The 25,895-nt window shown below is 40.5% G+C and overlaps 1 protein-coding gene across 3 annotated transcripts in view; it reads left to right on the plus strand.

Moving 5' to 3' along the window:
• Nucleotides 1–25,895, plus strand: part of COL24A1 (collagen type XXIV alpha 1 chain) — a 247,645-nt gene that overhangs the window by 71,881 nt on the left and 149,869 nt on the right. For all 3 annotated transcript variants that reach the window (XR_007244588.1, XM_048497359.1, XM_048497360.1), the window contains 7 exons: nucleotides 4,089–4,133; nucleotides 7,905–7,958; nucleotides 10,735–10,779; nucleotides 15,804–15,857; nucleotides 17,607–17,651; nucleotides 23,019–23,072; nucleotides 24,142–24,186. Coding sequence is in view for 2 of the 3 variants with exons in the window: in XM_048497359.1 (XP_048353316.1) it covers nucleotides 4,089–4,133; nucleotides 7,905–7,958; nucleotides 10,735–10,779; nucleotides 15,804–15,857; nucleotides 17,607–17,651; nucleotides 23,019–23,072; nucleotides 24,142–24,186 (342 nt within the window). In the remaining variant the exon portion in view is untranslated. The remainder of the gene's footprint in view (nucleotides 1–4,088; nucleotides 4,134–7,904; nucleotides 7,959–10,734; nucleotides 10,780–15,803; nucleotides 15,858–17,606; nucleotides 17,652–23,018; nucleotides 23,073–24,141; nucleotides 24,187–25,895) is intronic.

The following is a 25,895-nucleotide window of genomic DNA, read 5'->3' on the forward strand; positions in this document are numbered from 1 at the left end:
TCATTTCACTTATGGACACAAATAAAAAATACTTTTTTCTCTTTAAAGTTCTGAACCTAGGACATCAACCTTCCCTGTCTTGGTTTTTATTACCTGTTCAAGGTGTGCTATGTCCCTGGTAAAGGCCAGGAGATTACTAATGCCTCACCGAAACTGGTTGCTAGTTTCCCCTGTATGGGTAAAGTGCTTGAGTGAATACAGAAGATTTTGCTTAACATTTTTTAAATAATACAAATTATCTAGACCACAGGTAGACAACCCCCAGTACATGCACTGAATAGTACCTTGCCAGACATTTTCCTTGACCTGCAAGACCATTTTTCCCCTCAAAAACTGGGACAACTTGAGATCCTGCCAGTGAAACTGGGGCTCAGCCTGCTTCCAGTATGTACAGCCAAGTGCAACCTTCAGCTCCTCATCTCACCCAATCCTTTTGTTTTGTAGAACACTAGACTCTGTCACACCAAAAGATCTAAGTGTAGTCAGTAGTCATTAGGAAGAAGTGAAAGTAGTGTGTTTCCGCAGGTGAAAATTGTCCCAATTCTCTAAAAGCATTAAAGACTCTTTTTTAAGCATCACCATCATCACAAGCATTATGAAACACTGAACTTTGATAAGAGAGCATTTATAATGCATCGGACAACTATCAGCAAGACTTGCCTTTTTGTATAGTAGCGCCCACTATTTTCTTCCCCGTTCAGGAGCCTCTGTGCTGCAGTGGCCATTTTAAGAATCTTCCTAGCCGTTTACTCTGCTTGCAGCCCTTTAAAAAATTAGATAAATAAAGTTTGTTTATCCTGGCAATCCCGCATATGTATGGGTTTTTTTCCCCTTTTCCTTTTAAATTAGCAATCTGAAGTTTTGCAGATCATAAATTAGAATAGCTGCTGCTTGGAGTACTGGTCTACCTCCCGTAAAGCAGCATTGAGTAGATCTAGCCTCCGGAGCAGTCCCAAGGCATCCACAAAGCATCCATGTGAGAGCTGAGTTTGCCACAGCTACAAAGCAGCAGCACCGGATGTGGTGCGGGAGAACTCACCAACCCCAGCAAGCCCTCCTTGGTGGAGGCGTCCTCCTCACCCCGAGGTTGCAAATGAAGCCAATTAAGGTACACAAATGCAGGATACACCTTCAGGTGGCGCCAGAGGTGCAGGAAAGTTTGTAAGATGTTTTCAGTGTTACTGTTTCTCCTCCTAGAGAGAGAGAGAAAAAAACTTAAAAATGTAAGAGAAGGCAAGAATTCTGGGAAAATTCAACATCAGGACCCTTGGCCATTGTCTCCATCCTTGGAGAGAATGCCCCCTGAGCAGAGTGCCACCACTGGTGCATCCACTAAAACAGTGATGGCGAACCTTTTTGAGACCGAGTGCCCAAATTACAACCCTAAACCCGCTTATTTATTGCAAAGTGCCAACACGGCAATTTAACCCGAATACTGAGGTTTTAGTTTAGAAAAAATGGTTGGCTCCAAGGCGTGCATTACTCGGGAGTAAGCTTGGTGGTAGTCGGTGGCTTTGCTTTGAAGCAACCGTGCAACTCTTCCAACAGGTGAATCATGACCCTAGAAGGGTTTACTCAGAAGCAAGGCCCATTGCCAGCAACTGAGCTTACTCCCAGGTAAAGGATCGCACTTTAGTTCTTCGCATGAAAATCAGTGGGGTTTAACAGTGCTTAACAGGGTTACCTACACTGCTTTCCCAAAACTAGGTCTTAGGTTTAATGCTAATAATCGAGGCCAGTGGCCCAAGCCAGCCTAGATGTGTGTGTGTGTGGGGGGGGGGGGCTCTGTTTGTGCATGCCCACAGAGAGGGCTCTGAGTGCCACCTCTGGCACCCATGCCATAGGTTCGCCACCATTGCACTAAAGGTACCTTTAAGTCTTCCATTGCTGTTTTGACAGAGTGTAGAGTCTTTTATTTCCATCTCTCCCAGGGGATTACTGTTGTCTTTGACAAGCTACTGAAGCAAGAAGGCAGCACTATGCAAATTTTTGCTGGCTCTCTTCAGTCATCCTAAAGCGTAAGCAATGCAGCTCCTGTTTCTAGATTTTACTCCTGTTTTGAATTTATTTTATACATAGTAAGGTTAATCAATGACTTTGCCCTGGTTTTGAAGAGAAGACGCAAGTAGCCCATTCTTGCTTCGTTCATAGTAAAAAAAAAATCGTCAGGAGGGTGGAGTGGCAATTTCTACATCTTTTCCGTGGATAGATTTGTTTTGGTGAGCAGGTCCACCTTCCAATTTATCAATCAAACTTTCCTTCTGACCAGAATGTTGGCTATTTGTGATGACTTGGGAGACATCACAGGTGAACTGGGCTACACATTTTATCTTCAGGATGGATCTTCTGAATGTTAGATGCATATTAGTATTTTGAAGTTGTCTTTGACAAGCTACTGAAGCAAGAAGTAGCTTGTCAAAGCAGTCTGTGGAAGGATGTTCAAGTGTGGGTTTGGCTGTTTTTTTGCAAGATCTTCTCTGGCTCCTAAATTAGATAGGGAAGAAAGTGAATGGTCGGGGGAAGAGTCTTAACAAACAGACACTTCAACCAAGCTGGAACACTTTCAAAGACTGTTAAAAAGTGATTTCCACATTGAATCACCAAATTAGAAGAAATAAAGGCTAAGCAGTGGTGGGATTCAAATAATTTAACAACTGGTTGTTTACAAGCACCATTTTAACAACCTGTTCTGCCGAAGTCGTACGAACCTGCTGAATCCCACCACTGAGGCTAAGGCATCAGCCACATCACAGCTTGATTCCAGGGGCTGCAAAAAACCAGCCCTGAAGAAAACACACGAAGCCTCCTCAATGACGATCAGGGCGTCAGCAGTGCTCTCAAACTTTACCAAGACAATATTTATCTGGGCTGATAATATACTTCAAAATACTAATATGCATCTAACATTCAGAAGATCCATCCTGAAGATAAAATGTGTAGCCCAGTTCACCTGTGATGTCTCCCAAGTCATCACAAATAGCCAACATTCTGGTCAGAAGGAAAGTTTGATTGATAAATTGGAAGGTGGACCTGCTCACCAAAACAAATCTATCCACGGAAAAGATGTAGAATTGCCCTCCACCCCTCTGACTGATTTTTTTTACTATGAACAGAGAAGAATGTACCCCTTTTGATCTTCTCTTCATCAGGGCAAAGTCATTGATTAACCTTACTATGTATAAAATAAATTCAAAACAGGAGTAAAATCTAGAAACAGGAGCTGCATTGCTTACGCTTTAGGATGACTGAAGAGAGCCAGCAAAAATTTGCATAGTGCTGCCTGTGGCAACTAAGGACATGACCTAACCAGTCTGAATGACTTCACCCCACTGAAGAGAAGACACCTTCAGTCAAGTCCACAGTGTCTTTTTTTCAAAGATGCAGAGTGTAACTGAGCCTAAAAGTTGTAAAACACTTTACTAATCGTCAATTTTTAAATTGTTTTGTTAATGTAATACATACAGAATGAACCAATGAAAACATGTCAGCATAAAAAGTGGATTTCCTTAAGGTGTCTGGAATGATCCCCATTCCCCACTCCAAAATACAAATGGTTATACATTTACTTGAATTGATTACCCACCTTGAGTTTTAGCCCCGTCTTCAATACAGTGTCAGATCAATGTTTTTTTAAGTAACTCACAGTCATAAGATCTATCAAAATATTTTAAAATATTTTAAAATAAAATAATAGTAACTGGGTCACAACTTGCCAGTCTTTTCCACATATCAACAGTTCTGAATGTTTGGAATCAGCGTGTTGTTCTGATGCTGGTTTGGAAATGTCTGAAATTGCATTCAAGCCTATAAGTTTATTGAACATCTTTGTGAAGTTACATTAAGCCAAGTCCATAATTGAAAGGAGTAATTTCCCCTAAGTAATTAAAAGGAAATTGCAGCCATACCCGGGAAATTATATATTTTAAAAGCCCCCTGGGAACTTGATTACATGTATCGTGTTCTAGCTTCTACATTCACAGCTTTTAAAAGGATGTTGCCAGCTTTGCAAATTATCAGCTGTGGCGCTTTTAGAATATAGTATCTCTGCTTATTGAAAATGAATTAAAAGGCATTTCTCTTTGTGCTAGGGTTTAGGAGGACCCGAAGGTAACCCAGGCCCCAAAGGTGTAAGAGTAAGTAAGCATTTTTGAAGGATTATGATATGCATGACTTGTATCCTTTTTGTCCATTCACAGTGGAACAGCAGGCATTTCATTCAGTTTTTGCTGCTTCTTTACTCGCTGGATCATTCTGTATTCATAAGCTACATTTCATTAACATGCATTGAAGGATTCCCAAAAGCCATGTTAGTCTGTTGCAGTCCAATAGCAAAGAGCCTAAAGTGCCATCTCTGTTGTTTTGATGGATAAGAATTTCTTTAGTTTTCTTACTGATAGTCTGCAAGTCTTCCACCTTTGCTTGGAATGTAAATACACCAGACAAAAGACATGTGTGAATTTGTGCTTTGGTGATAGATGTTGAGGGAGAACTTGAAATTTGAACTATTATCAGGTTAACAAAACTATGGTTTTATCAGGTGGCACTTTTTTGATTTCATCTCTTCAGGCACTAAGATCTTGGGAATAGGTCTTGGCCTTCTGCACTTCAGTGACATGTCTCTCTCCTCATTCCACATAGCAATTGAACAAGAAGATGCTACATTTACCTGAATGCAAAATGTTTTCTGACCTGTGCTTTTGATCCTACTTGAAAAATTATGTGTGTGCCTTCTAGAAGTGAAGGAGTGGTATATTATATTTACATCAGCAATGTTCACAGAAAGGAAAAAAAATGGTAATATCAGTATTTGGCTATGGTGACCAGACGTCCCGTTTTTGGCGGGACAGTCCCGCCTTAAAACAATTTGTCCCGCGCCCCGCGGGTTTTTTGAACCGTCCCGATTTTTGGAAGGCTGCCGCACTGCCTTCTGGGGCACGCCCCAGAAGGCAGTGTGGCAGCCTCCTGCGCACGCGGCCACAGGAGCGCACTGCCTTCTGGGGCGCTCCCGTTTCCCGCGGGAGTGTCCCAGGAGGCAGTGCGCTCCTGCGGCTGCACGCGCACGGCCGGCCGCCCGCCCGGGTCTTGGTTTACAACGGTGACAATCTGGTCACCTTATATTTGGCCCATTTATTTAAACATTAAGAAACTTTTGCCATTTCCATATATCAATTGAGAGACATCTACAGGTTTAATCATTTAAATTAAATTAGGCCAGTGGTCTCTCCAGCTTCCTATTGTCAGTCCTATTTGGTGCTAGCTGTCTGGGATCTTTATCAGTATTGCATTCTGAGTTTCTTTAGTACTAAACTGGAGATACAGGGACATACCGACACTGAGTAAAAGTTTCAGTAGAAAATGTCTACTGATTTTGATTGTGGATTAATGTAACAATTTTTTACAAAACTGGAGGAAGATGACTTTCTCAATAAACGTTTGTTTATCACCCTTGTAATTTCTGCACAGATTTTTTTCTTAGCATCTTTTATTGGTTGACTGTATCATGCACACAACTGAGAATATTTTGCATCAGAAATAGAAGCTACATGACATACAGATTCGTTCCTTGTTCTAGAGGCATATTTGCAAAAATATTTAATTAAATTGTAGAAGAAAATAAGTATCTATCTGAGGAAGAAATAAATGTTGTATCCCCTTTTCTGGGGATCAGTAAAACAGCCTATATGCAATTAAAAATCAATAAGGCCACTTCCGCACATGCAGAATAATACACTTCTAATGACTTTTGCAGCTGGACTTTACTGTGCAGAATAGCAAAATCCACTTGCAAACCATTGTGAAAGTGCATTATTCTGCATGTGCTTAAGGGGCCCTAAACAAGTTGAGAGAAGATTTGCTTGCTGGAATAATTCATTTAAATGAACAGTCACGCAAATATAAGGACAAGAATGTAAATAATTTTGAGTGGCATGTCTAGCTACACAAATTGACTTGAGTGTAGTGCGGGGGTTGTGTCCTGGACTATGGATTGGGAAGACTCAAATGCAAGTCTCTACTCCACTGACAAAGCTACCAGGGGGCGGGGGGTGCGCTGCACACCGGGTGCATGGTTTTGGGTCATGTGGGGGGCAGAAAATTCCCCCAGACCCCTCTCCTTCCCCCCACGCCCCCCCCCGTGGCGCTTCCCCCCGCAGCGCCCCTCACACTTACATTACAAACCGAGCAGGCTGGAGAACAGGCTTCAAAGGCCCTGGTGGGAACTACATTTCCCAGGGTTGCCTGGAAAATGTAGTTCCCACCAGGGCCTTTGAAGCCTGGAAGGGAAGAGGTCTGTTCTCCAGACTGCTCGGTTTCTAAAGTAAGTGTGTGTGTGGGGGGGTGCTGCGGGGGGATGAAAACCACCCCCCGTGACCCCCCCCCTTACTTTAGAAATTGAACAGGCTTCAAGGCCCTGGTGGGAACTACTTTTCCCAGGGTCTCCTGGGAAAGGTAGTTCCCACCAGGGCCTTTGAAGCCTGGAAGGGAACAGGCCTGTTCTCCAGCCTGCTCAGTTTCTAAAGTAAGTGTGTGCAGGGGGGCACCTCAGGGGATGAAAATCCCCCCGCAACCCCTCCCGCACTTACTTTAGAAACTGTGCAGGCTGGAAAGGTAGTTCCCACCAGGGCCTTTGAATCCTGGAAGGGAACAAGCCTGTTCTCCAGCCTGCACAGTTTCTAAAATAAGTGGGGGGGGGGCATGCTGTGGGGGCTGCCATGAGGGGGGGGCAAAAAAGCCAGAGTGCGCATCGGGCGCACTCTGGCCCAGCTACGCCTCTGCTCTACTCTGTCATGAAGCTCACTGAGGAATCATAAAAACACTGCTTTGGGAGTAATCTCCATTTTAAAAAATGGAAATTATACTTAGTAGACCTACTTAGTTCTCCCAAAGTGGCCTTGGGCCAGTCACTCTTGTTCAATTTTCCCTATCTCACAGAGGTTTTTTTGGGAATAAATATTATACCACTGGGGTTGTCAGCCTTGTTTTTAGAGGGTGGAGTGTGTGTGTGTGTGTGGGGGGGTATTTAGACGGTGAAGCACAGGGAGGGTTAGAGGCCCTAATGCAGTAACATCATCATTATGTCAGCAACTCTCTAAGATTTTCCTCTATTGTAGGAGCGTAGAGATGGAGAAATTCCCAGAGTATTATGAATGTGTGACTAAAAGTGTGCCTTCCCACCAAGAGTAAGCGAGGGCAGAAGTTTGCTTCCCAAAGGAGGCCATATGTACCAACCTGGGGGCTCCTAACAGAAAATGTGTGATAAAAATATAATGAATAAAAACTGGATGGATATTCACAAAGGTTACCAGCCCACTTGCTCCTCCACTCACAAATGTTTACTGTTGTTACTCATTTATGACTTAAAGTTTAGAAGAGCTCAGTTATGTAATGTTACTTTGCTTGGCTGCCTATAAACAATTTTTAATCACCATGGGTGACCAGACAACTGGCTGTTTATGAGAGGTGACTTTATCCTTTTTGTAAAAATCCATTATTTTCAGTTAGATTACATTTAACTGTTGGTACTATTCACAAGGGAGGAGCCGCGTGGTGTAGTGGTTAAGTTCTTGCGCTGCCATTCACACAGCCAGGAGTTTGATCCCCCTGCAGGTCAGATAACCTGGCAGCTGGCTCATGGTCAACTCAGCCATCCATCCATTTCTTGGTCGGTAAATGAGTACCTAGCACCTAGCTGGGGGTAAAGAACAGTTGGGGGAAGCAATGGCAAACTACCCCACTAACGGCTTGCCTATAAAACCACTGCTTGCAGTGGTACCCCAGGGTCGGATACGACTGAAGGGGAAACTTTACCTTTCTTTTTACTATTCACAAGAAAATATGTAAACTGTGACTTAATGCTGGAAAAAGAATCTCTTCTCAGTTTGTTTCTTCTCTTTATCTATTTTAAGGGATTCATCGGACCCCCAGGAGTAGCAGGGCTGCCTGGACTTGAGGGAGAAAGAGTACGTTTTATATATATATGCATATATATAATGTAAATGTGAATTTTATTTAGTGGGGTTCTGTTTTGCAAATTGATCATGCAAAACCAGGGATACTTTTTAGATATATGTTCAGATTAAAAGGAATTGCTTTTCCATGGGAAGAGTCACACGTCTAGGGGGCTTTGTCCAAATGGTTCAAACATGTAGGTGTTGCCATTTCCACAAAACACGCATGCTCCTTCCTTGTGCTGTTGATTCCTGGAAAAAAAAGCATGTAATCCAGCTAATCACATGCTTTAACAACACATCCAGCTGACAATTCAGTTTATGATTATAGGGCCTATAATATAAGTATACCGAGTAGTTAACTGAAGACATATGTAAACAGAGCTGAATCCTGATTACATGGTTCAGCAGTCATATGAATCTTGATTCACAGACTGTACTCAGCACATATCCTTTTTTCAAGCATGCAAGTGACAACAAAATCCTTTTTAGGAGGATTTTTAAGTAAGGGTTTGCGAGACACCAATTTTATGTAGCAATCGCTGTTTTAAATTAAATTAATAATTTTAGAGTTTATGGGGCTGAGTTCTTAATGTTAGGTATTATTTATTAGTTGCTATTTACTCGCCCTCTTGTTATTGTATTTTATGTTGATGTTGTACACCGCTCAGAGCCCTTCGGGGATGGGGCGGTATACCAAATTGAATAAAAAATAAAATAAAATAAAATGAGGATCAACTGTAACAGTCATAAGTGAATTATTAACAAGACTGGCATTTTAATGCACTGTTCTAGAAAGTGGAAATTCTCTATAAAAGGGAAGTAAGAGAATTGGGAGAACTTTCAACTAAACTTTCCACCTAATAACAAAGACACAAAACTCCTAGCATCCTAGCTTCCAAGCATAGCAGCTACACGCAATTCACCATTACATCAAAATTCATCTTTAGTCACAGTCAATTAACACTTGCTATCAAAATCCTTGTTGGGACTCAAGGCAGATTACAACGCAGTGAGTCAATGCAATCAACAGGAGGGGACATTCAAGGACAAAGCAATAAAAATTAGGGTTATAGAACCAACAGAATTCTAAAAACAACTGAAGCAAAGCATAAGTACTAACAGAATGCATTACATAGTAGGATCCTAGTTTCAGCAAGCTATACACAGTAAAACAGTCCTAATAAATTATCCAAGCAACTTTGGAAACATTGTGACTCCATTGCCTGGCTAGAAAAGACGTCTTGAATAATTCAGTTTTCAATAATTTGTGGGAGACCAGGAGAATGGGAGCTTTCCTGACCTTCTCAGGCAGGCCCTTCCATAAAGTGGGGCTACAACACAGAAAACACATGTACGGGCAGTTGTTGATAGTCTTGATGTTACTTTGGCATTGATCCAGGTGGCCAGATCAACCATATCAAGGTAAGAGACCATATTTCAGGCTGGGAAGAGTTGGAAGAAATCCCCCCCCCCCCCATTTTTTCCCAGCTATATTAACTTGCTTTTCCAGTAATAATAATGCTGGCTCCAGTATAATCCCAAATCTCTTAACTGAGTCAGCAAGAGTCAGCTGAACTGTGGAGAGCACAATATTCTTCAAGATCTTTGCCTTCCCAACCAGCGGTACCTCTGTCTTTTAAGGTTTAGGTTCAATCCATTCATTCTTAGCTAATTTACTACAGCTGCCAGATAGTGATTCAGGACCTCTATTTCATCATCAGGGGATTTGGATACGCATATGTGTGGGGGCGGTGCGGTATAATATGCATATTAATGACAATCAACCCTTAAACAACAAATGATTTGGGCGAGGGGGTTTAAACAAAGATTGAAGAGCATGGCGGATAGAATTTTGCCTGTTAAACTCCACAGACTAGGTTCCACAGTGATGATAATTGGTCTCAAACAGCAACCCTTTGAGTCCACTCCATGAGGAATGACTTCAACACATTCAGCATGTGTCCTTGATACCTCCTTGTGTCTCCAGGCATCTCAACAAGATGGTATGATCTACTGTATCAAAGGTTGTAGATAAATTTAATAAGAGCAACAAAGAGGCCTGACAGTCAGATGGAGGTTGTCAGCTAAAACTAGCAGAGTCCTTAAAGCTAGCTCTGTCCCATAGCTCAGCCTGAAGCCGGATTGAAAAAGGTCTAGAGCAGATGAGCTATCCAAGAAGACTGGTAGTTTGCTTCTGCTCTCTCAATCACTTAGCCTTGAAAATTTAAATTAGAGATAATTGGCTACATCACTTTTTCTGTAGGATTTTTGTTGTGTCGCAGACGAATAACCACCTCTTTGAGTGACCAAGAGAGGGTGCCCTGAGTTAGTGACTGATTTGTAATAGATACTAAGGTTTATTGATGTGGTCTTTACATTATTTTAGTAGCTAGAATGGGCAAGAATCCAGGGTACACGTAGTGGCCTTCACTGATCCATCATGAAAATTGGGAAAAAATCCATGAATAAACCTGGTGGTGTATTAGTCCTGTCTTCCACTATTCCTATGTTACAGGTGATATGCAGATGAGAGCATATTCTTGACATTTTGTCCAAAAAAACCTTGGCAAATGTATCACTGCTTATTCTTCTTAGCGAAGTTTCAGTTTACCGTTAAGGGACAAATTTCACATTACTTAGTTTTAGTCTCTTCAAAAGCTGTTGAAAGGGTGAATGGGATTGTAAATAAAGAACATCAAATATAATTGAAAATAATAGCATATAATAATGTTCTGAAATTGCATAGAATATAAAAGTTAAATTCTGTGACATTTTTCAATTTCAGGGCATTCCAGGTTTACCTGGGAGAAAAGGCCCAAAGGGGAGACAGGTAAGGTACTTAATATATTTTTCACTTAATTTCCTGCTAATTTAAATTGGTTGAATGCACCTTTAAGTTACAATGTTACTTTCTCTGCCATTTTCTTTCAATTGTAGCCTGAAAGAGTTCTGAGAGGATGGTATACATAGGCCTGAAAAACTTGGAGGGCAACACTAAAGTGCATAGAGGGGAAAAACCTTGAGAGAACAGAGCTCAATTGAAATGAACCTCGTGCATTTCCATGAGGGCTAGGATCCTTTTGGTGATTGTCATGGGGAACTCTCTCCTTATCATTAGATGCCTGTTCAGTTTTAGGTGCTTTATTCTTGTGGGCTTTTATGTGGTGTTTTTATATTGCTTGGTTTTTCCCCCTTATTTAATAGTTTGTGTTTTATTGCTGTTAATTTAATTTATACTTTTTATATTCTGTTAATTTTATCATAGTAAAATTGGAACATTTTACATTTTTAACTCTTTCTGTTCATATTGCATTTATTGCTATAATATAATTACATGTAGTTTTATGGGATTTTAAAGATTGTGGTGTGTTGACTTTATTCTTGTACAACACTTTGAGAACCTGGTGTATGCATTAATTTTAAAAAATGTTGTTCAGATATAGCTTTCCTTTTAGAGTGATGCCTCCCTTGTGCCATCTCCAAGCCCAACAGTCAGTCTGTCTACTGCATGAGAGATTTCTATAACAGTTGGCCATTGACGCAGTGCTTTATATTTGAAATGCATTGGGCTGACTTCAGTTAAGGGACAGATTCCGTGAGCAACATTCACAAGAGATGGACCTTTCCCTACTTTCCCTTAGTCCCCTAAGACTCCTGAAATGCTGATGTCAGAGCTTGAGGGACCCTTATGGAGAAAATGACACAAGGCATGGGGAGATGTAATAAGGAGGAGGACTGGGCAACATTTCACCTACCCCCTCTTTCATGAACAGAAATCTTGCTCCAATGTGTATTGTCTGCCAGCAGAAGAGGGGAGTGGGGATGATTTCCCCTTCATGTTGTTGACTACCATGACTTACTACATTTTGTCCATAAGGCTCCTTCAGTTCTTGTCATTGGCCATCCACAAGCCTGCTGGGGTAAAGAGAAGCCATGGAAACATCCTGTTCAGTTCTTTCAGTTTGTGGGATCCAACCCACTGTTTCCTAGCACCTGTTGATATGTTTTCTAGTTGTTTTCCTTTTTTATGTAAGAATCCTGCTTTGAAGGCTGTTTTGGCTCATAGTTTGATTCAAGGACATCGGTAAGGGGGGTTCTCGGGTTCAAACCCCACATTACATGTCCAAAGCTCCGCCCCATTTGTGCTTTTTTGTATTTTTAAAGTGTTTTTTTCATTTTCTGGCCTGCAGGGGGTGCAGTTTTTAGGCTAGCAGCACCAAAATTTCAGGGATTTGTTGGGAGACTGACCTGATGATACCACCCAAATTTGGTGAGGTTTGGTTCAGGGGGTGCAAAGTTATGGACTCCTTCCCCCATTTGGACTCCATCCAAAGTTATGGTACCCCATCCCCCATTGTTTCCAATGGGAGCTAATAGGAGATGGGGGCTACACCTTTGAGGGCCCATAATTTTGCACCCCCTGAACCAAACTTCACCAAACCTGGGTGGTATCATCAGGAGAGTCTCCTAAAGATACCCTGAAAGTTTGGTGCTGCTAGCTTAACAATTGCACTCCTGACAGCAGGCACCCGCTCCCCAAATTTCTCCAGATTCTCCTTTTAAATCCACCCTTTTTGGCATGGATTTAAAGGGAGAATCTGAGGTCCCCAGTTTAAACACTGAAAGTGATGCTGTTTCAGAGTGGGGGATAATCCACCCAAAAACAGCATCATTTTCAATGTTGTTTTAACTGGGGACCCCAGATTCTCCCTTTAAGGTGGATTTAAAAGGAGAATCTGGGCTCCCCAGTTGAAACACCATTGAAAGTGATGCTGTTTGGGGGTGGATTCCAGCATCTCAGATTTTGCACCGATTCCATTTTCCTAGGCACGCCCCTGCCTGGAGGAGAGGGCAGAAGGGGCTGCTGGCTGGGAGCCCAGCCAGTGGGGGGAGGGCGGGGCGGGGCAGGGGAGTCTGCCATCCCTGGCCTCGGAGAGCTGCTTTTATAAGCACTGAGCCCAGGGGCAGGACTTGGGGAGGCATGGCCCTGTCCCCGAACATCCCCATAAAAAATCTATACCTACGGCACTGGTTTGGTTCAGTTTTGCTACCATTTCATATACTGTCACATTAAAACAGTATCCTTTTTGAGTAATAGAGCTAGGTGTCATTAATACTTTAAATATTGTTGGCATACAAAAAGTGGAACAAAATATTAAATGTTAACTTTATTGCAAGAAAATTATAGGGTCTGGATATGAGCATTTAAAAAATACTAAATGTATATTATGCTTAAATGAAAATATTCTGTTACCCCAAACATATGTTTTTCTTTTCCACATTATATTTTGCATGAAATCTGGGAAAGTTTGACACATTTTAATTTTTTGCCAGTGGTATTATATTGTGCATGTGATGCTACAGTTCTTGTATTTGGCCAGGGGAATAAATTTTATGGGCCTTGTCTCGTAGATGGAATTATTTTACATAGCCAGTAGTCCCTCTGAAGTAGGATACTTTATAAATTTTATTAACAAATTTCAGCCTAACACACTGAAACTAGAAGTGTAGCCACATAGTTCCTAGCAAAGTATTAATATACATCCTCCCTGAGATGTTCTTCAATAGTATGGCAACTCATGGTGTTAATGCAGAATTTCTAACACTTAGTAATGTATAAAATATGTGGTACTTTTATAAAGAGAGAACATGTTTTAGTTGATTTAACAGTACAATCCTAAACAGAGTTCATGTTTGTAAATCCTTTGAAGTCAAAGGGCTTTAGAAGGGTATGATTCTTCTAAGGGCTGCCCTGCAATCCCAAATCCTATTAGTTGTTTTGGGTTTGTCCAACTGTGAACATGCTAGTGGGAATTTTCTCCTTTTTTCTAGAAACAGAAGATCTCCATACAGTATCACAAACAACATTTGTACATTTAGTTGAAAAGGGATTTCCATGTCCTTTTCAAGAGACTGAATCTCATAGTTCCTGTAGGCTAGGGGAACTAGTTCCATAATTTTCTGAACCCCAGTTTCGTGGCTGCTGTCATAGGGGGCATTTTTGAGCCCAAAGCCCTGTGGAAACCATCTAAAGTCACCCCCCTGACCACCTTCAGACTGCCCCCCCCCCAAAAGCTGGTGCAGGTTTCTGTGGAAGAAGAGCAGCACAGGGGCAACTTCTGAGTTCAGATGCTATTGGAGCTGTGTGTTGCTCCACCACTGATGCGAATGATCTCCCCCTCCCCCAGCATCTGTGTGTTGGGGCACCCGTGTGCTGCCTTCATGACACTTTTACCCTCCCCCTCAGGATTCACAGTTAGCCTGCATTAATTAATTTTTTAAAAGCCTTCCCTAGTGGCCATCTCAGTATTAACTGAAAAGGATGAAACACTTCTGATCGTAGGTTTACTTGTGCCTTTTGTGCACATTTAGCACAAGTCCCACCAAGCGTTCATGTACAACTTGCTCATAAACTTAAACTATCCATGCAGTAGATCTAAAGAAAATTGGGCTACATAAAAAGTTCTCATGTTGCATGGAGCAGAAATATTCAGAGCCAGATTACAACATGAGACTCTGAAACAAGGTCAGTTTAAAAGACTGATGGGGCTCTTATTCTGTGTTTATCTGTCTTCTCTGTTCAAACAATTGGCATTGGCAGCATGTCTGGGTCAGAGTCTTGGCAGACAGTGGGCACAGATAAATACTACGGATTGTTTAACTTTTTAATTTTTTTAATATAGATCATACTGTAAGGCCCTAAATGTCATCCTTACATCTTTCTCTGGTTACATTGTACTTCGTTTTTGAAGATGTTCTTTCTTATGTTGCATTCAGAAGTCTGGAATGCAGAGTGCTGTGGTGCATGTACAACCATTTGAATCAGACTTTAACGTTTAGGTAAAAGTCTTTGGTTAACTTATTGTGGTAACCCTAAATGTTAAAGTCTGAGTATTCCAAGCTAATCCTGGGCATTGTAAGTGTACTGTTGTTTGATGCTTTGAGTGTGTACCATTCACATTTCCAATTGGCCATGAGCAGTCTGAAATGGGGCAGCCCACAAAGAAGTACATTGTTTGTGGAGAGTGGCTTATCTCTGTCTTGCCAGTACTTAACACACTTAAGGTTGTCTCAGACATATAGTCTTATCAGTTGATTTTTCCACATTTGATTATTGGAGACTCAGGACTGGATTGGATTATGAACTCATGAAGCTACCCTAAAGAAAGGCAAACCACATCATCACCAGAACTGCCAGTGGCTCTCCAAGATCTCCACCAGAGGTGGTGCTGATTGAATGTGGGACTTTCTGTTCCTGCTGAGTAGATGCTGTACTGCTGGGGTACAGCTCCTTTCCGATACATCAGCATATGAAACCTCTCTTATTAGTCCACTACACGTGGTGAAGACAAAGGTGGGAAATTGTGTTATTTGTGGGCACATACTTTGAATTGGGTGCCTCTTTAGGATGTTAAGCCTTTATATGGATGTTTGGAGGCAGGGCAGGTGAGTTGGGTAAGTGGAGAAGCAAATGTGTCCTTACTCTCTGCCATTAGGGGAACTGTTGGGAATGTAACGTCTAATTCAGCTCTTGACTACTGGCAGCTGAAAATATGAATTGACTCCAGAGAAACAACATGAATTTTCTTTTTGTGGCATTACAATCCCTTCATACCTGCAAATCACCTTAGAGATACTATAACAATAAAGTTAAAGATGCCTTAGGCTGCTGTTCCTGCACCAGAAGGCCAATAAAAGAATGAACAATTGGGAGCTTAGTAAATATCATGTTGGCAGTTTTTGAAGAGCAAATGTTTGTATCTATTGCTGAGCTTGTTCTTATGTACATATTCCTTTCAAATCCAAATTGCAATGCTTTACAAAATTATTGGATTTGTTTCTATTTTTGACTAGGGTTTACCGGGTGATTTGGGAAGCAGAGGCCCCCCTGGTCCTGATGGAAGTCCTGTAAGTATGATGATATCTGTTCAGTATGTCTCACTTTATAATGGGCTCATTCATCCATTATGTTATAAAACATGATAAACAAGATGGAGGGTTTTCTGAATGATGTGTGTTTATTCAGACATGTGTGTCCCTTCTGCAAGCCACAAAAGACCAGGATGATACCATGTTGATTTCTGCTAGTCCAAATTGCAGAGTGGAGACTAAAAGCCCCATCCAAGAGCCAGCTGCCTGGCTGCCTCCTCTCCCCCAAGAAGCTTCCTGACAGCATGGGGACGCTTGAAAATTGAAAAAGCCTTTCAAACACCAAGAAGCCTCTATGGGGCTCAGTAGACTTATGCTAGCCAAAAGGGTGGCATAACTCTGGATTCCCATCTGCCAGTGTAATGCTGTGAATGGCCAGGAGGGATATGTCTAAAGTTGGCTCCTCTTCTTCTGCATAGCAATCCAGGCATTCTTTGATGGTCTCCTATTTAAATACTATCTAGGATAGACCTTGCTTAGTATTTGAGGTCAGGCTGGCCACTTGAAAACAACAGCTGTTGGTACAAAACCAAATACTACATAGCATCTCTGTCTCCCAATGTTTTTCTGTCAGTGTCCAACTTAGTGCCAGGGTAAAAGCTGCAGCATGGATAAGCTCTGAAAATTTGAAAAAACTGCTATCTTCGAGAGATTTCATTTAGTTTAGGCCTAACTTGTTAATGTCTGAGCTGATGCTAGTCACCAGTGTACATTTAAATGTGTTCATTTTAAAAGCCATTTTAAAGGGATCATTTATATTAGCTGAGAAGATACTTGGCTATTGGCCTAGAGGGTTTTTTTCTGGTTAAGGCTTTATTCTTTTACTATTCTCATGTTTTCTTTTGGTGTTCATTTGATGGATGGTTGACATTTGCTAGTAATTTAGATTTTAAGTGACTCAGAGGGAAATGCTAGAACATTCTGGCATTTATGACATATTCTTAGAGCCAGCTGAGTGGCTTCCAGCAGATCTCCAAATGTTACTCTCATTTCCATCATTTCATGGTAAATGACATTTCCTTTACTGTGGTTTCAAATATCAAAGAGCACACCCTTTATTTCATGTAAGGAATTGTATATTACCTTTTGTATATTACCTTCTTTTAGATCAATTGTATATTACCTTCTTTTAGATCAAGCATCTGGGATGTTTGGAGAACAGGATTCAGATCATGTCACTTTCCCCTTCGCTAGTATAGTTTATAGATATTATGGGCGGGCCGGGGGGGGGGGGTGCAGTCCACAGAATACAGTGTGATACCACCACTTATTTATTATTTTATTATTGTTATTTACTTCATTTATACCTGTCTTTCTCCCCAATAGGACTTGCTTTCACACATGCTGAATAATGCACTTTCAATCCACTTTGAAAGCACTTTAGTAATGACAAGCAGCTTTTGCCATTTTACACAGTGCAAAGGACATTGAAAGTGGATAGAAAGTGCATTATCCAATATGTGTGAAAACACTGTATACCTTACTTCATTATCTTATCCTTCATTTTATCCTTACAACAAGCCTGTGAGGTAGGTTAGGCTGAGAGTGTATGACTTGGCCAAAGGACACCCAAGCATCTTCCATGGTAGAGGGGGGATTTGAATCTGGGTCTTCAAGATTAAAATCTGACACTCTTAACCACCAGACCACACAACTCTAATTTATCCTTAACTATTGTTCAGAAATATATATACTTTTAATAGTCCTTTTCAAACTCATTTTTCAAAGGGACTTGTTGGTGGTGTTGGCCCTCCTGGATTTCCTGGACTTAGAGTGAGTATGAATCTTGATCTTATGTCCCTTTTCAGAATGTAATTTAATCTTTTACATAAGGCTGCATAACTGCATAGCATTTTGTAAGGCATGTTAAATCTATTTGGCTGTATTTCTTACAAGTTAAAACTAATCTATTTTTATCATGTGAGTAGCAAATGGAGTTTTAAAACATAATTCATACTTGTATTCTTTAGTCATCATATTACATGAGGTGCTTCTCAGTGCCATAATTTTAATTCTTCACAATATCCTTTTGTTTTACTTCCTTAAACAGAAATTTATAATGTGTTTCTCTTGGATATTGCCAAGTAGCACAAGTAGAAAGTATTTCTCCACTTTGGTGGAAATATATTTCTGTTTCGTACTTGTAGAAAACCTTCATTTTATTCCAAGCTCACATGCAAGTCTCAATCAACACACAGAATCAACATTATTTTCTCTTTCATATAGTTAAAGTAGTTTCAGCCAGCTTTTAAATTAATTTGGGGTTTTTCCATGTGCATATTTCCATAACATCAACATTGGACTGCCTGTTCCTTGACAAAAATACATTAAGCCATTTCCAGATCAGAGCTTCCAGACTATGGCTGACATCCTAAGCATACTTGCTCAGAAGTAAGTTCCATTTTCAGTCAATGGCTCTTCCAGTCAAGTCTGGTTAAAGTTGGCTACCAATATTCTGTTGCTGTTGTTTTCTCAAAAATCTGTATCATGGGAAGAGGAACAAGACTACCTTTGCCAAAACATACTGAGGCTACTGGTAGATGCTTTTTAATTGTCTGCTTCTGGAAACTGATCATGTGAAAGGGCGTGCGTACATTTACATGGAAAGGGCAGTCACATATTTTGCAGCCAAAGCAATTTTGCTCTTCATGTACATTTCATCTTGATTTTGGTTTCTTAATACTTTTTTGCTGCTATGTGTGTACACAATATTCAAAATATTATTGTGGAGTGGATGCACTATATAAGTGCATTTCAGTATCTACATTGTATTATAAAGACTTGAAAATTATCATTGTCTTGGGACAAGTGTATTAGCCTTTGGGTGTAAAAGTGGATTGATTGTACTTACATGTATGTTACACGGACAAGAACAAAACAGAGTTGGCAATGCCAAAACCTGGGGCAGAAAGGCCTATAAGTAGTGTGCTGAAAAAACAAAATCTCCATTTGGCCCATTACTCATAGAACACTTATCGCGAGCCTGTTATTTGCACAGTGGGCTCATAGTGGGACTACTCTCATTTCTCTGTTTACATGCTAGGAGGCATCCCACAGCCTGAAGTGCAGTTTGTCTGCTGAACTCTGCTGGGCCTTTGCTTCTCCCAATTCTCCGCCCATCAACAGCCTTAAAGGCACAGAGCTGTTATTAGTTCCCCCTCCCATCCCTCCCCCTCCCCTACACACACACATGTACACACGCTCTCTCTCTCTCTCTCTCTCTCTCTCTCTCTCTGTATCTCTGCTGCTGTCACAAGAGAAGAGAAGGGAGAGACTTGTTTTAAAACAGTCTTGCCTGAAATAAAGTTTTAAAAGTCTTCTCAGCCAATGGGGAGGGCAGAAGCTGAGTAGGGGAGTTGAGGTAGAGCCACAAATATGCCTGCTAGCACTGTTCCTTGCAAAAGCTCTCTTTGTTGTTACTTTTTTGTCTTTTATTATTAAATTTATTTTCCTATTCTATAGTTGATGTTCCTATTCTATAGTTGATGTTTAATTTTCCATGCCATCCACTTACTACATTTATTAGCTTGTTCAAAGTTATTTAATTTGGAAATTTTGATCTTCTTTTCCATATTTGCTGTATATATCATTGTTAGTTGATTATTTAGTCTGTTTAATTCTGATATTAACTTTCTGTCATTAGATGCTTTTAATAATTGCTTTTCTATTTCCAAAATTTTTTCTCTTATTTCTGTTTCCATTTTAATCTTTTCTTTTTTCCATCTACTGTTTTCTTTAATCAGGATACTTCTTATAAATGACTTATAAGTATCTCAAATAATCTTTAGGTCAACTTCTGGGGAATTGTTTATTTTTTAAAAAATCCTTAGTTTCTTTTTGAATTCTTTTTACTACCTCTTCTTTCTTTAATAAATAATTATTCATTTTCCATGTTCTTTGTTTATATGGTGTTCTTAATGTCCATACTATTGGTTTATGGTCTGAGGATATTTTTGCTTTTAACTAAATATCCTCTCTCTTTATGCATACATCATTTGTGGCCCATATATCTATCGTAGAATAGGTATTGTATTTTTTAATATGAAAAGTATAATCTTTGCTATTCCCATTCATCAACCTCTAAATATCTTTCAATTCTAAATAATCTACCAACTCAAAAAATGTTTTTGGTAACTTACCACTTATCAATTTTTCCTCGTTTTGTGTTTGTTTATCCAAAGAGAATGAGACTACCCCATTCAGATCTCCCATCAAACATACACTGTTGTAACTAAATTCTTTAAGTTTTTCTAATAATTTTTTAGTAAAAATGACCTTTGTTCTCATTGGGGCCATAAATTCCTATTACTAGTATTTTCCCCCCCTCCCAATCAACTTCAACTCCTAAAAATCTCCCTTCGTCATCTTCCAACAGTAATTTCGATTGTAATTTTTCTGTAATATAAAATACAATTCCTCTTTTCTTTTTCTTTTTCATCGCTGAAACAAAACATAAGCCTAGTTTCTTATTCTGAATCAATTCAATATCTTCATATCTAATATGAGTCTCTTGCATGTATATCAAATCATAGTTATTTTTCTTTAAATAATGGAATATCTTCTTCCTTTTTCTAGTATATTTAATCCATTGATGTTCCATTATATAAATTTAAGAGTCTTTTTTGTCTGATTAATCAAAAGAATATATATAAATTATTTTGCACTTACTGAACTTATCAACAGTTTTTGAGTTCAAAATCTTTTTTAATTTTCTGAAAAAAAATGTGCTTGAGGAATTGATTGTAATCTGACATGTTTGGATTTATATTTCAACTGCAGTCCTTCTACTTCTTCCCACCTAAATGAAATATTTTTCTCCTTCAAATTCTAATTTTTCCTTCTATTCAAGATCCAAATCGGTATCTCCTTTAATATTATTATGTCTTTTGAGTCTATTTTCATCTTCTTTTTTGGGTTTTTCTTCAGGGTTTTGTCTCTTGTTTGCATTCTGGAGAAGAAAACTAAAATATCTCAATTTTTCTTATATTCTTCATTCCCTCTTGTATTTATCCATATAATCCTATGTCTTCTTCTATAATCTCTTCTTCCATCTCCAAAAAATGTTCAAGTTGTATAATCATCTTCTTTTCAATGTATTCATCTTTCTCTTCTAGTACTCCTTTAAATCTTAAAATATTCCGGTTTTGCCATAATTCCAGTAGAGCACATTGCTTAGCTATTTTCTCAGATTCTTCCTCTAGCAAATTAATTTTACCCTCCCATCTTCCATTTAGCATTTCCTGTTGTTCAACTTTCATTTCTAGTTCTTTCACAGTTGTCTTCAATGTCATTAATTGGGATAGATCTTTTTTCATTGTATTCAAATCCTTCTATATTTTGTAATTTTACTTCAAATTTTTTATCAGGATTTTTAATTCTGTTGACTAGTCCATCTAATTTTGTAGTCATTTCTTTCCTCATCTCTCGTATCATTTCCAACATCTGATCCATTTTGGCTTCTATATCTGATTTGTCCAATTTGTCTGGAATACTTTGTTATCTTGTATTTGTTTTGGACATCTTAACCTCTTAGCCTTCTTATGTCTTTTTTTCTGATTTCCAATCTCTTTCTCTATTCGTTGTCACTCTTTGATCAGGATACCTCTCATATATTCTGTAATTCAAGTAAAGCAATTTTGTCACACCTCTATTCCTCTCTATTCCAACTAAGCCTTCTCTGATGTTATTGTTCCTTTAAAAGCCACCGTTCTCCATAGTTCTCGTTTGACTTGTTTACATTGGTTATTGCTGCGCTTCTATATTATCTCCTCCACTCACCACCACTCCAACCCTCAGTCACACGTTCTCATCTGGTGTTACTTCGCTCAATTTCATACCTTCCTTCTTCCTTTAACCTCACACGCTCACCTGCACTTCTGCTCGCTTTCAATCGTGCACACTCACCCTCTCTGTCTTGTGCCACTGCCTCTGCTTTCAGTCGCACATGCTTGCCTCCACAAAACTGTTCAACTCATCGCGCATGCCCACTCTCCCATGTCCCAAGCAGAACCTGGCTTCTGAGTAAGTCTCTCAATTCTTTATGACTTCAAGGGTTGAGTGTTCTATTTTCCTTTTCCCCCGCTTTTGTTCAGTCTAATATTAAGTTTGACTAAGCACTTGAATAGCACTACTTTGCTTAGCTGCAAAAATTTTTGCAAGTGACCATTAAGTTTCTCCATTAATACTATGGCCACTCCAGTTCGATTTCAAAAATCAAAGAAATAGTTTTGCTAACTTCTTAGATAGTTTAAGAGTATTGCAGAGCTTTAGGTTTGTGGCTCGCTGCTATGTAGTTTCCTCGTCTCTTTACCTGGAAGGCATATGTTCTCACCGTCGGGGACTCTAGACGGTTATCTTTCCCTTCTCCAGTGGACGATAGTGAAGAAGTTTCTTTCTTCTTTGGTCCCTCTGTACTTCAGGAGGAATACCTCTCTCCAAACTCTGATGGTTGTGGGTTTGGAAGTTGGTATATTCAATTTTCCACAATAACTAGCGGCAGCGTCCGGACAGCCCGGCTTCTCCCACCCCGCTTGCAACCGGAAGTCCAATTCTGAGAGAACGTTGACTAGCCCAAGGTCACCCAGCAAGATTCACGTGGAGGAGTGGAGAATCAAGCCTGGTTCTCCATATTAGAGTCTGCTGCACATGTGGAGAAGCAGAGAACCAACCAGTTCTCCTGATTAGAGTTTACCACTCTTAACTGCTATACACATTGAATCTGCAGGCAAATCACAATGGGTCAGACAGCCAATTGTGAAATAACTAATATAGAAGAAGAAGTAGAGTTGGATTTATATCTCCCCTTTCTCTCCTGTAGGAGACTCAAAGGGGCTTACAAACTCCTTTCCCTTTCCCCCTCACAACAAACACCCTGTGAGGTAGATGGGGCTGAGAGAGCTCAGAAGAACCGTGACTAGCCCAAGGTCATCCAGCTGGTATGTGTTGGAGTGTACAGGCCAATCTGAATTCCCCAGATAAGCCTGCACAGCTCAGGCGGCAGAGCGAGGAATCAAACCTGGTTCCTCCAGATTAGAGTACACCTGCTCTTAACCACTATGCCATTGATGCTCCCAATACAATATAGTGTATTATCTTACAACATCCCCATATGAACAATCACACTATTTATTGCTTTTTCAGGGTGTTTTAGGGCCAGCAGGACCATTGGGACAACCTGGAATTCCTGGACCTCTGGTGCAGTATTACTTATTTATATAATATTGAATAAATTAAATAAATAAAATGTAATGATCATATGATGAAATAAGTAAAACAATAAATAAAATACATTTAAAAGGTAAAGGTAGCCCCCTATGCAAGCACAAAACCACATTAAGAACACTTTAAATTCACCATTTGGATATATTCACTTTGGCCCAGGCACCTTCCACACAGGCAAAGTACAGCAGGTTGCAGTCAGAGGTAAAGCAACTCACGTTGCCATCGGGGTGTTCGCATGCCTCCATGCAGGCAGTGAACGGAGCCCGCAGAGGCAATGCAGGTTGCCACCATGACTTCACATGGAGGCACTTTTTTCCCAATCACCTCTTCCCCAGCTGTGCATCTATGGGACCAGGCAGGCATGGACCTCCACAGCCATGCTGCCACTCCTGTGCCCCTGCATAGCTTCACAGCAGAGAGGCAAGGACTGGGAAAAAAGGCCAAGTAATGCGCTTCTCAGGGCAGCCGTTCACTTGCGAGCAGCTGCAACCCTCATTATAACCAAAGAATTGCGGATAGCATGATTCTCAAATAACCCATTTGGGGAAGGGGGAAACACAGGGCAGACTCACGTTGGGACAGGAATTGTGCAACGTTCCCTCCCAAAACAGGTTTTATCCCATTGTTACTCTGAGTTTATTGGCCCATGAGGAAGAGGCCTCAGACTACCTGAAGAGCTCTGTGGATTAGTCCTGTTGTACAGCCTCAGAATGGCCTGTAATGGCTTTTCCGGCACGGTGCAGCCACTGACAAATCCCAAGCTCAAGTTGTTACACAGAGGGCACAGCCAGTAGGCCCTAACTGGAATAGCAAATTGACTACACAGTGAACATGCTGGGAAAAGCAGTCCTTCAGGTATGCGTACCTCAGGTCATCTTTAAAAGTGAGCAGTGGTACCTTGAAATAGATCTCGAAATGAATATACAGCAAATGAAATGTCCTTAAAATATTATGGAACTGATACATAATCAACAGCTAAATATATTGCTGTATCCAAGCACAAAGCATTAATTTTGTAATTCTTTTATGTTCGTTTTTATAGGGTCTTCCAGGAAATATGGGGCAACCTGGATTGAAAGGTGATAAGGTGATCTAAATAATTTCATTATCAAAGTTATTTTAACTTTGGATCTTTTCTATTAGTGCAATTCTACAAAGAATTGTTTTTCACTTATTTAATCATGTCCAATAAGGTTCTGCATTTATTTTAACCATAGCTTTGTTTTATATAACTTCAGCCAATATATGCTTCTTGCTGTTAATGGACTAGATTCCTCAGATCTGTTCCATTTAGGCTTGGAGATTCAGGTTCACTGAATCCTAGATTCGGCCTGAATCTGGGTGCATTCGGGCATATTCGGGCCAAAATCAGCCAAATATGTCCTGCCCAAATACGAACAAATCCATATGCAAGGCATTCGGGGTTTTTAGAGTATTTTTTGGTGCTTTTCAACATTTTGGCCTGCAGGGGGCACACTTTTAAAACTAGTGAGACTAAAATTTCGAGGTATCATCCGGAGACTGTCCTGATAGTGCCACTCAGGTTTGTTGAAATTTGGTTCAGGCGGTCCAAAGTTATGGACCCCACAACGAGGGTGCCCCATCCCCCATTGTTTCCAGTGGGAGCTAACAGCAGGTGGGGGCTACCCTTTTGAGCGTCCATAACTTTGGACCTCCTGAACCAAACTTCAGGTGGTATCAAATTTTAGCAAAGTTGGCTGGTTCCTTTCAGGAGACTCACACCAGCAGCCCTGCGTGAAATTAGATGCCCCTATTGAGAACACACACACCCCAGAGCCTGTCCCAAATCTCCAGCACAGAGCCAGCTGGGCATAACAGCAAATCCCATTGAAGTCTATGGTGGGAAAAGTTAATTAATTTTTCCCACCATTGAATTTGCTGAAGATCCTGGCATATTCTGTGCTCTGCAGTGTCTGCATTGTACCTAATGGGGAATTTCTGAGTGTGTAAGCACTGGCTGCACATTTTTGATGATAGAGGCACCAGACTTTCAAAGTGACTCCAGGAGGTCCTCCTGGTAATAGCATCCAGTCTTGGTGAACTTTGCTTCTGGGGGCAGTGGTGAGGAGGGCAGGTTGAAAGAGTTCTAAGAGAACTCAGCCAGCAGGCTTCATGTGTAGGAGTGGGGAAGCAAAATAAGTCTTTTTGGGGCCCATAAAATTGAACACCCAGAGCAAAGTTCACCAAGCCTGGATGCTATTACCAGAAGGGCCTCCTGGAGACCTTGAAAGTCTGGTGCCTCTATTTTCAAAAATGTGCAGCTTGCACAGAAATTCCCCATTAGGTACAATGGTGCCAAATCACTGCAGAGCAGAGAATCTTGGGCAATTTTGGGGGTGCCTGTCAGGGCACATTGTTAAAGCTAGTTGCACCAACATTTCAGGGTCTCATTCAGAGACTGTTCTGATGATACCACCTGAGTTTAGTGATGTTTGGTTCACGGGGTCCAAAGTTATAGACCCTCAAAGGGGTAGCCCCCATCTCCTGTTAGCTCCTATTGGAAACAATGGGGGATGGGACACCCCCTTTGCAGGTCCATAACTTTGGACTTGCTGAACCAAACTGGCACCATCAGAACAGTCTTCGGATGATACCCTGAAATTTTGGTACTGCTAGCTTTAAAAATGTGCCCCCTGCAGGCACAAACACGAAACAACACCAAAAAATACCAAAAAAATCAGATGGACCTGAATTTTTCGGGCATACTCAAATATTTGGGTATATCCAAATATGTTATTTGTCTTATTTGGGCATACAGATAATTTTATGCCCAAA

Source organism: Sphaerodactylus townsendi, linkage group LG05, assembly GCF_021028975.2.
Source record: "Sphaerodactylus townsendi isolate TG3544 linkage group LG05, MPM_Stown_v2.3, whole genome shotgun sequence".
In the NCBI taxonomy this organism is placed as follows: Eukaryota; Metazoa; Chordata; class Lepidosauria; order Squamata; family Sphaerodactylidae; genus Sphaerodactylus; species Sphaerodactylus townsendi.